This window comes from Nannobrachium achirus, assembly GCF_963921795.1.
Source record: "Nannobrachium achirus genome assembly, chromosome: 18".
Taxonomy (NCBI): Eukaryota; Metazoa; Chordata; class Actinopteri; order Myctophiformes; family Myctophidae; genus Nannobrachium; species Nannobrachium achirus.
In genome coordinates this window covers 22,122,802-22,134,738 of record NC_137825.1, presented here as the reverse complement: position 1 = coordinate 22,134,738, position 11,937 = coordinate 22,122,802, and the positions used below count along the sequence as shown (strand labels likewise).

Here is an 11,937-nt window from a genome sequence, read left to right as displayed (position 1 = left end):
GAGCACTTGCCCGGTCGGACAACCTGAGAGCAAACTTCACCTGCCCCCAGGTTTTATTTACCTGCCGGGGGCAGGTTGGCAAGCCTTAGTGTCAATGCCTGCTTTACTCTTTGGAGAAAGAAAAATGAAGAGAATGTCATGTCCAAACTCTGTCAAACAAAGCTGCTTTACAGAAACAATTCGTTTTGACATTCCTTTTTATGGAGCACAATGCCTTGTAAGATCGTAGATCTGCTATTCTAGTAGTGCAACACCGGCATGCAACTAAGCATAAATCAGTTCACGTGAGTGTGAGCAGGTGTAACTGTAACCTGCTGTACATTGTATAACATGAGTGGAACACCCTGGCCTGCAGCTCAGTTATTAAATGTCCAACCACAAGTCCAAGTCAACAGCATACGTACTTCCTGTACACATATCGTCGCTCTCGGGCAGAAACCTCTTACCGAGTGCGCCATCGTGCCCCCAATTATTATAACTACAATTTAGTCATTTAGCATTTAGTGCATACTGATACTGCATGTGTTATTTCTGTGTCTCCAGCCAGGGATTATGATGCTGAAAGACAGGCTGTTCCATGCTCAGGGAGGGGCAGCGGTGGGACAGCAGCCCCCCGTCCCCTACGACAAAGTGGACTTGTCTCCGGCCCAGCCCACTCCTGCTGCTCAGCCACCTGCACCACAAAAAGCACAAGTCATGGTATTACACTCTCAGTGACTCAGTGAAAAAAGAAAACGAAAAAAGAATTTGGAATCCAGTATTTAAAATGAATGTTAACTACCTACACAATATTGCACTGTTCTAATTAATTGGTTCTCAAAGTGGGGTCTGGGGGGTCCCCAGCAAAATGTGTTAATATAGCATCAAAATCAGTCCTATATTCGCTATTTGCAAAAGAAATGGAAAGATTTTGAATATTTTTAAAAGATCTTTGCATCAAAATCTTGTATGGGGATCCCTGGCACAAGATATTTTCAGATGGGGGTCCACGGCCAAAATACATATTGATTTGGGGGTCCTTGACATGAAAAGGTTTTGAGAACCACTGTTGTAAACGGATGTCTTTTAAAAGACTCGAAATGATTAAGCCTTGACCCTTGCACCACAGGGTCAGTACCAGCCTGCTCCTCCTGCCCAGATGGCTCCTGTTGGGCAACCTCCAATGCCCTCGGTTTTCACTCCACAAGCTGCTCCTGCCAACAGCGGGCCTGGCCTGCCTCCTCCTTCCTCCACTGTCCTCCCCCCTAGCGCACCACGCCTTGGCTTACGGCCTCCCTACCCCCAGCATCCCGCTACTGCTCCAGGTCTGCCATGCTGCTACTATACATGATTATTCTGTCTATTATTACTTTTTCCATTCATTGAATAATTGAGAAGCACTTTTGTTTTGTGTGAGCAATGTTTTCAAAATGTACGAATAAGTTCCAATTCAGGCTTTTGCAAATCCCGCCCCATTCTGCCCTGTTACTATGGTGGGACATTAACCCTGGGCAGATTGTTTTTATAGTGGCAGTGAATGGGATTTTTTTATTTTTTCATAGCCTCATTACAGCTATATAAAGTACCAAAGGAAAAACATCTAGGTGATATTAATAAAAAGGGAAGACAAAGGTACAGTAGTTACATTGCAAAACAGGGGGTTTCCCCGAAAATATATGTTTTAATTTGTTTAATCCCAGTGGGACAGAATCACCCATTGCAGATTCTTTTATAGTGGCAGTGAATGGGATTTTTTTATTTTTTCATAGCCTCATTACAGCTATATAAAGTACCCCAAAAAACACATCTACGTGATATTAATAAAAAGGGAAGAAAACGGTACAGTAATTACATAGCAAAACAGTAGTTTCCCCCCGAAAATATATGTTTTAATTAGTTTAATCCTCTGGATCAGAGAGAGAATAGAAATAGAAAGAGAAAGCGCGTTGCATCTTGGGTAGGAAGAGGACAGCCAGATTATAGTTCTCCTCACATAATAGGCTGGCTTTTCGTAATTCTGCCCATTTAAAATATATGTACCCAATCGTAACTCTTAGTTACATTGATAAGGTCCATGTGAACTAGTCTGTTGAAGCTTATTCATTACAATGATCGCAAACGCTATGGTCGCGAGCGGCCTGGCCGAGCTCCGCAGTGCGGACAGCCGGTGAAAGACGGCTGCCACTTTCTCCGACTGCAGAACTCCACCCAAAAAGTGAATGTATTTTTCTGGTTGGCCAGTCAGGGAGTCTCAGGGACCAATCAGAAGGCTGACAAACGGTGAATTGACTTGAAGTGACTGCGCCGATTAGTCGAATTAACCACTTGAAGCCTATTTTAATGTCATCAAAGCAACGCGTTATGAACTTGTAGATCAGCTATTTTAGACTATTTTTAAAATCTGTATTTTTTTAATAATCAGTTAAATGAGTTTGATTAACTGTTGTAGCCTATGTCTGTTCACTCATGACATGAGTTAGGGTGACGTCTTGTGTTTCGTCCTCTCTCTCTCATCAGGCATCATTCAGCAGCCGTTCCATCCCCAGCCGCTGGGCGGACCCCCAGCCTTCCCTCCGCCAGGTCCTTCTATGCCAGCCACTAACCTATCGGGACCCCCGCTGCCGTCTCACTCATGTGCCCCCGGGGGCCTGCCCCCCATGCCCAGCCCCGGGGTGCCGCCGACGATAGGCTTCATACCCTCCACGTCTTTGCCGTCAGGCCCCATCATGCCTCCGTGCTCCCAGCCCGGAGCCCCTGTCCCCATGTACCCTGGGCCACCAGCGCACAGCCAGGGCCCCGCACCGCCCGCCATGGCAGCTAGTCCGTACCCGTCCCTCGGCCCGGGATACCCACAGGGAGGGCCTGGAGCTCCTTCTGCCAATCCCTACCCTGCTTCTGCTGTCCTTCCACCTCCCACAGGTAGACCACACAGCACCGCAGAGCCCACAGCCAGTGCGGACCACACACACACACTGTTTACTGTTTAGCACATCGGTTCCCAAACCTTTTTAGCCCCTGACCCAAAAGAGAAAATTCCCCATTTCCGCTTAAAAGTTATACATTTGTGGAAGTTATGGAATTTCTTTTAATGTAGGAAAAACTAAAAATATGCGTTCCTTCGCAACAAAGTGCTGGATCCGAGGAAACGGCATGAACATGAACACTAGTAGTCAACAAATGGCACTTGACAGAGAAATATGATGAAGTGCTACAAACTGTACAAACTAGGAACCCCCAACCTTCATTCCATTTGCCACATAAGTTGCACTGAGCAAAGCTCTGTGTAACCTTAACCATGTTATGGACGGAACATGTTGTCAATGGATAATCCCTCCTGTTGAGATGTCCTATTATTCATTTTGACTTTCAGGACACTTTCCTTGGCTGAGTTCCCACTGTGACGATCAAGGTGACAGGGTTAAGGGCCGTCCACACCAAGAACGTTAACTATAACGCCATAGCTATAACGATAATGATATGAGCATCCACTCTGATGTACCCATTACGTTCTGTTGAACGTGATCGTTTACCAAATCACTCTGAATTTTGTTTAACTATTTTTTATAGTTATTGTGTATATATATTTATACTCGGTGTGGATAGCCATTTAGGGTGGATATATGACATAAGCGTGTAATTGATAGTGTTTGCTTTTGCAGCTACTTGCTTGAGGTTAATGTAATGACTTAAGAATAGATATAAACTAAAGCAACCTCTTGTGCATAGCTGAGCCCATGTTTCAGCCTAATTTGGTTTAGCATTTTCCACACACCCTCTGGTGCTGGTGGTGACATACAGATACAGTCTATACATATATACGTTACGTTTAGCTAATAACCCAACTAATGAAAATAAACTTTTTTCTTTTTTTATTATTATATATAAAATATTTAACATCCATAGCCATGATATAATCATGTTGTACCACAGGCAATTTGCGCTTGGCCATTTGCCGTAATCTTTTTGGTTTTGTTGTTGTTTTATGTTGCGGTGGTACTCGATTAACAGGCAGAAATTGTACCACATAAACCTTTTCCCTCCTTGAAATGCTTTTGCCGTATAGACTAATCTTGGTTACTCGTTTGATAAAGGCTCATCTTTGGCTGCTTGGGGGTATTTGATTGGAGGGGAATAAATGCCCAGATGATCTAATACTGTATCCACTGTGTTACAGGAGCCCTAGACGGATGGAATGATCCTCCAGCAGTGCTACGAGGTGGACCCAGGAAAGGGAAGAAGGTACATTTTGTGCTTCCTTTTTTTCGTCAACCCCAATTTAGTCGTTATGCCAACTAATTCACCTGCCAGTGAGGAGCCCCCTCACTAGTCTAGAGCCTTCGTTCTACTCCTCCCGCCCCCAACACTCCCTGCTGACAGGTGTCGCCCCAACCCGTAGGATTATGTTACGTGCAAAGACAAATATCCCCCTCCCCGCCTGGCTTCCCTCCCCCAAACATGGGCCAATCATATTTCGTACAGACGCTCGTCAAAGCCATTATGCACAGCAGTGGATTCGAACCCACAACCTTTGCTCTTATTGCCGTAGAATAGTCTGCACCTCACTCTGCAGAACACTGATGCTTAATGTATGCTCCATCGTACATTTGTGTGTCTCCTGCCAAATATCACGATAACACTTTGAATTCATATTGGCCAGCTCTAGGTTCTCCTATCTTGACAAAGGGGGAATGGAGAACCCAGGACAGTGGTAGTAAGTGTGGTGTAATAAATAGAATGTGTTCATAAGTGCATAACCTGTGCACTGTTGATGATAACCCGGTGAACTTCGCATGGACTTTGCATTAACAAGTGTGACGTTTTTGCAGCATGTTGCCTACTGATTATTAGGTCTTGATATCAGTAACCCCTTTAATAGTATTCATATTAACAGGATAATCTGAGAGTGTTTTGGTGTAGATATAATGAAAATAAAAATGAATATAAATGAGTAACTGAGATAAGAGTTGCGATATTGGTGTTCAATTTCTTAAAAAAAAAAAGAGAAAAGGTTTTATGAGATGCTATGAACAAGGTCAATGCTGCAGCATACTTCTTACCGAAATAAAGTTTGTCGAAGTCATAGAACAAAATGAAGACAAATGTGGAGAAAAGGAACATTTGGCACTGCATTGCTGCAGCTTGTTTTGAGCCATACAAGATTTCCAACCAGCCGAACATCACTGCAGAAGACATCAATGTATGTTTTGTTATCAAAACCTACAAATGGTAAACGGTGTATTTATTTAACGCCTTTATCCAAGGCGCACGCTATGTATCTAACGTTCAGCAGTCAAAGCAGAGCCGCATTGAATATAAAACATTTTGTCCACAGAACTGAGAACCGAAAAGAAAAGTGACTTGTTTTGAAGTATGCTGCCAGCTTTAGTGTCATGTGCACACAGCTCATTATCTGAGCATGTTGACCGCTAGCATGTTTTCTTAACCCTGCTCCTGCTGGGTGGGCTGTCTTCTATGTGCAGGTCCCTGATAACTACACTCCCCCTGCGCCCATCACTGCCCCTGTGATGGGCTTCCCAGTTGAGGCCCCCCAGCCACATGAGCACCCCCAGGTTCCTCCAGGGGCCCCTCAGGAGCCCAGTGTACAGGTCGGTGGCAATTAGCGTCTGTAATTTCTTTTTTTGCATCTGTTGCTATACTGTAATGTCATCGCTGTTGGGTTTTTTCGTAAATTAAAGCCCTACTTGATTGATCTACAATTTTAATCCTGAAAAGTAATAGTTTTGGACATTTGAGGTTTCCACCCGATACCCCAGGGTCATACCATACCAATTCCAGTGTCAGAAAAGCTGGTACACATCCGGCTTAAAATTCTGGTATTGATCAGCTGGTATGGATCTGTATCAGTCTGTCATTCCAATACCATGTCATTTATCACATGATGATATGTAATTTACAGTCATCAATTATTTTGTATTTTGAATGCTTTAGTTGATGTTGCACGACTGTTTTATACTTGTACTTTATTATTTTACTAATATTTTTTACTAATAACTTGTAGCTGCGCTTAAACAATAATCATTGTAATTTTGATTCTATTCCTCCTAGATTCTTTTAGAATTACACACTGGTATCGGATCTGTACTCTATATTGACCAATGCGCAAGTTCTGTGTATCGGGTAGTGGTTATGGGTAGGGATGGAGCTCGTTATTTTTTTTTTATAATGAGCACCTTATCGATCCTGGTAATTGATCCGGGCTTTTATCGAGCCCACAATTGAGCGTTTTCGAATATTTTGTGGAAATGAGACGACAAATTGAGAACATATTAACTGATATCTTTTTTTATTAGCCAGTTTTTGCAACTGGGAGTTTGTTGCTGACCATTATCTATGAAGATGATAATTGACAAAAGTAACAAATATCATTAAATATCATTAAAACAATCATTCATTAGTGTGTAATAAGTGTTTAATGGCTTTATATTATGAATAGTACTGTAATAATTTCTTGATCGCCTCTTGTCTTGATTGTTTAAACATGACGGCATGGGCCGCTATGCTCGATAACAAGCTTGATAAGCCCAAAGCTTATTGATACCGGGTACTCAATACATCTGTTATCAGGTTATCGAGCTACCCTTGTTTAGGGCTCCATCCCTAGTTATGGGTATCGGGAAGGAAGAAAATGTCTCTCTAGTGATTTTGTTGGTTGAATTTGTTCCCTCAGCTCCTACAGCAGCTGCCAGCAGAGAGGGTGGAGGAGCGGGAGATCCCTGCTGAACACATGGTGCTCAGAAGCACCTTCGACAGCCTGGTGCAGCGCTGCCAGCTAGCTGCAGCAGATCCAGTAAGTCTCTTTTTGTCACACTGGTGGTGTTCAGAGTCTCGTTGCTGTCGGGCAGAAACCTCCCATCCCTAATAATCTAAGCTTTTGTGTTTTCTTTTTTAATTAACACCTAGGGATCGGACGATACGTAATATTATCGTTTATCGTGATAATAAACACTCATGATAATCGTATCGTGGAGATTTCGATTTATCGTGATATCGTCCTCCATTTTGCACTGGGATCAATTCACTGTTTATTTGCCGAGCTGCATATCCGGTACCACTTAAACCCTCTATAATTGGTAAAAAGTACAAATATACAGTACATACTTGATACAGTCTTTTTTTCACTCCCTATCAAATGTCTTTGCCAAAAAATAGCCGATCTACAAGCTCACGATGCGTTGTGAGCTTGTAGATCTGCTATTTTTTGGCAAATGTTCCGCCCCAGGATAATGAATTTAGATTTTCTCGATGATATCGTAAATCGCGATTTCTTTTGTCACAATAATCGTGATATGAAATGTTCATATCGTCCCATCCTTATTGACACCCTACTTGATCATAACTACGGCGTCAAACAATAGTAGCTGATCCACAAGCTCAAAAGGGGTCGCTTCGTGCCACGTCTCCTGCTTGTCAATCCGCTACTTTTGCATTAAAAAAATAATTTAGACTATTTGTTTTCATGCAGTTAATATGAGATTATTAAAAAGATGTTTTGTTTTTTTCCGCATTGCATTGCAGCAAACAAAAAGGAAACTTGATGACGCAGCCAAGCGTCTGGGATACCTATACGACAAGCTGAGAGATAATTCGGTAAGGAATGGTCAACATATTGAATAGTAATTCAGTCAAGTCAAGTCCCTCCTTTGTATTTGGACAGTAAAGGAGAAGCTTTCTGTTGTTCTGTCTCTGATACTCTCGATTATTGTAATCACAAGCCACTCTAAACGCTAGAGACTGGTGAGAATCAAATAGCCTGCTTTGCTGAAAATGGGTGGAAACAACTTAGAGATTAAAAAAAGAAGTAACTCAAAGCAGTAGGCTTTAATTTTATGAGCATAGATTTTCTCCACTGTTTCAGACACTACATTGAATTCACATTCCCCATTTCCCCCCAGACTTTTATTTCTTTTAGGAAGAACATTGATAGCCAGCTCTCTTCAAGGATGCCCTGATTACAACATGATCACAACATATATAGAAAAGAGCCTATATGAAATAAAGTAAAGTGCAATATAACCAAATAAATCACACCTAGTGTGAAGTTAGCAGTGCTATTTATGAGTTCATTTCATTAAGCATCCCGTGAAGTTTGGCCAATGTGATCCTGGGTGTGCAATAAAACTTTGAGCACTTTGTGCCGAAACGTTGGCCAGATGTAGGCCGCGGCTTCAGAACCCGGACAACAAACTTTGAGTGCTTTGTGCCAAGATGTAGGCAAGAATCGCCAGATTCCACGATCCAGAGCCCGGACAAAGCCAGATGTTGGAGCTTAGCTCCTTCCAGGAGCACCGCTCAAAAAAAAATCAAATATGCATCCTTAAGTAGTATAAAAACCAATTGATCCTGGAGTTTGTTCCATTTGTCTGGGGCATAGAAGATGAAAGCAGTCTTTCCTTGTTCACTGTTCATTCTTGGAGTGATAAGTCTAATGTGTGTCTGTGAGCGTGTTTTGATATCCTGTAGTTTTTGTTTGTCTGGCAACGCAAGTACTCGAGTATTATCCAGCAATCACTTTGTATTGAATAAAGGGAGTCCAGACAAGGCTCTGTCGGGTGGAAACCTTGTATGTCCAAAACACTTACTTTTCAGATTTTCAAATTCAAAAATAGCAAAGGTAGCAGATCAACAACCTCAAAACACATTGCTTTGCAATACTTAACCAGCTGAGTGCCTTGTGGTTAGTGTCCGCCCTGAGACCGGGAGGTCGGGTCACACCAAAGCCAGTGCCTCCCTGCTTGACACTCAGCATTAAGGGTTGTGTTGGGACTGTCGGGGGTAAGTCGCTGCGACATACTAGAGTCATGTCCAGGGGGTGTACTTCTACATCAAGCTGCCTCACGCTAAGGAAACAAGATAAAAAAAACAAGAAACGCTTGTGCACCTATAATATATGAATACCACGTCATATCTTCTCCTCTGCTCCTCTGCTAGCTGTCGCAGCACATCCTGGGCGGGCTGCATGAGATCAGCCGCTGTGTGGCCAACCAGAGCTACCAGCGCGGCCTGGAGATCCACACCCAGGTGGTCAGCAGCAGCAACTTCAGCGAGATCTCCGCCTTCATGCCCATCCTCAAAGTAGTCATGACCATCGCCAACAAGCTGGGTGTCTAAAAGAAAGCAGTGGTTCTCAAAAAAAAAAGAATCGTGTCGAGGACCCCCCTCCAAATTGATAAGTATTTGGCCGTGGACCCCCACCCCCCCATTTGAAAAGGCTTTGTGCCAGGGACCTCCCAGAAGAAGCAAAGATTTGAGTTTAAAATGTTGCTTTAAATATATATATATATATATATATATATATATATATTCAAATATTTGCACAATTTAAAATAAGATGCAGATCTACAAGCTCACTTTGTGCCGCGCTATGGGCTTGTACATCTGCAATTTTTGAACAGCCAAAGTATAAAATGTGTTTAAAGTGGTTAAAATTATTGTGACTCCTCCTGGGGGTCCGCTGCCGGACCCCACTTTGAGAACCACTGGTCTAAAAGCACCGTTTATACTTTGTCGCACAACCACGATGCTAGCCGGGAAAACGGCCGATCTACAAGCTCACAGCGCTTCACATCGCGACTCATGTGTGAGCTTATAGCTCTGCCGTTTTCGGCGAGCAACACTCGCAGGACAAACACAACCAAACTTCAGTGTTATTGATCCTATTGTTGTTATATAGATTATTTATTTCTTTTTGAGCTAATAATGATGACATGTGCTTTGATAATAATTACCATTAATATAAAAAGATTGTGGTATTCTTTATGTAACCTACTCCTTTTTCTAAGGAATCTGCAAGCTTGCGTGGTGAGTTTGGTGTTTCTGAGAGAGTTGTGAATGTTACTGTGGTAGTTAGTGCACAATGAGGTGAATGTGGTGTGGAAGTTGTGATCCTGTGTAATTGTGAGATTGGGGAATATTGGTGTAAAAAATAAAAGTGACTGGAACCAAGGCTTTGGTTGCGCAGGTGGCCACGCGATACACTGTATACAATATATTACATATATATGACGGTCCTCTCACTTTAGCTGTAGTTGATTTCCCCCAGCTTTTGTTTTTCAAAAATATAGTAATGCTACTGCCAAACTTGTGTGGGGCTAGTGGTTATCTCCAAAGCAAGGTTGGGAGAGAAAAAAAAACAAGCGTGGGAATACATCATCTGGCCGCACTTTATGTCATCTGTGATGAGACTTCTCCAACATCGCTTTGCTGAAGATGAATTATGTCAACGCACACAGCAGATTCAGGACATTCACGTCAACGGAAAAAAACTAAATAACTTAACGTTTTACACATACTGTATGGCTTAAATGTTTTTTGTCTATTTAACTGTGCCATTGGGGTTTTCGGGCCAAAGCACTGCAACGGAATGTAATTCAATGATGATTATCAAGGTAATAGATTTTATTCTTTCAGAGCCAGGGGCGTCACAAGGGGGGTTGGGGGGAAAGTGGGACTGAGTTACTAGGGCCCAAGGTAGAGAGGCCTTAATTATTTTATACTTTAGCTATTGAAAAATAGCAGATATACAAGCTCACAGCGCGGCTGCGAGCTTGTAGATCTGTTATTTTTGAAAAGTCGTGAAAATGAGTGCAAATCTTTGAATATATGTATTTTTTAAGCGAGTGGTCCCTGGGGGGGGGGGGGGGGGTCCCTGGAACTAAATATTTTGAGATATACATATCATTTTGGGGGTCCTTCACATGAAAGAGTTTGAGCACCAGTGACATAGAAACATAGGTTTTTCAAAGAACCTTATAGAAGGATTTGAAATATTCAAAGACTTGCACACATTTTCACGATTTTTCAAAAATAGCAGATCTACAAGCTTTTGCTCGCTGTGAGCTTGTAGATCTGCAATTTTTCAATAGTTAAAGCACAAAATGTGAGTGAATCCTTGTGCCCAGGGCCCAGAATTTGGTGCGACACCCCTGAACGGAGCTGCTGCAGAGTGGCTTGTATGATTTTTTTCCCCCCCTCCGTTAGCTGTGCACTTCTTAAGTGTGCATGCATCTATTGTTAACTGCAGTTTTTTGTGTTATTCTGACTCACTCAAGTCTTGCGCATTTCTACAAGTATCTGCCTTCCCAATGTTAAACTATCCCGGTCCACCTCGCATACTGTACCCCTCTCTGCTGAACCCATTTGACTCTTCTTGTTTTAGTTTAGAAGATAGGACAATATAAACAACTCAAGTGTGTTGAATTGTTGAGAGTGGTTACAATTTGAGGAAACGTAAGTGTGCTCTACTGAAGTTTTGTGAGTAGTATTCTTTAAGTCGAAGGACACAAGCAGGTGAATGTCTGTATAAGCATTTGGCAGCGGAAGGCATTGAAGTGCCTCAGTGCTCATTTTGGTTGCACAGATATTTATACAATCCATGTTGCTTTTATTATTTTCTGTATCTTTTCCAATAAAATATAATTTAAAAGAACTAAGACTTTCAATTCTTCTTTTGTGCATTATCGTCCTTGATTGGATAATTCTTCTTCTTTTGTGTATCATAGTCCTTGATGATTGGGTAATGTTAACAGTTAATTTATTGCACATACAGTATCATTGTATGTGCTGGAGTTGTGCCGCTTAAGGGTGACCTGAGTGGTCAGCGCCATCTAGTGGACAACTCATTGGGTGACATGTGGTGAAGATGGTTTGTCATCAGAATATGTAACTGATTGAAGCTCTTATGTGGTGTGGACACGCTGGTGCCTCTTCAGGTACCTTGACTGACTGAAACCTTTCTCACACTGTTTACACACAAAGGGTTTTTCTCCATTGTGGGTACGCTGGTGTGTCTTCAGGTGACCTAACTGACTGAAACCCTTGTCACACTGTTTACATTGGAAAGGCTTATGTTTGGTCGGTGTGGACGTGCTGGACATGATGTATCGACAGACAGCCCGATTTTCTCATTCTTTTATAGTCTTTTGGAGAGGTTACTCTGTA

General features: G+C 42.3%; 1 protein-coding gene across 1 annotated transcript in view; it reads left to right on the top strand.

Moving 5' to 3' along the window:
* sec31b (SEC31 homolog B, COPII coat complex component) overlaps positions 1-10,596 on the top strand; it is a 31,063-nt gene extending 20,467 nt beyond the window's left edge. The window contains exons 19-26 of the mRNA XM_080747573.1: positions 544-699; positions 1,109-1,304; positions 2,497-2,898; positions 4,154-4,218; positions 5,460-5,585; positions 6,668-6,787; positions 7,516-7,587; positions 8,929-10,596. Of these exons, the coding sequence (XP_080603699.1) occupies positions 544-699; positions 1,109-1,304; positions 2,497-2,898; positions 4,154-4,218; positions 5,460-5,585; positions 6,668-6,787; positions 7,516-7,587; positions 8,929-9,108 (1,317 nt within the window). The 3' untranslated portion in view covers positions 9,109-10,596. The remainder of the gene's footprint in view (positions 1-543; positions 700-1,108; positions 1,305-2,496; positions 2,899-4,153; positions 4,219-5,459; positions 5,586-6,667; positions 6,788-7,515; positions 7,588-8,928) is intronic.
* The last annotated feature ends 1,341 nt before the right edge of the window (positions 10,597-11,937 follow it).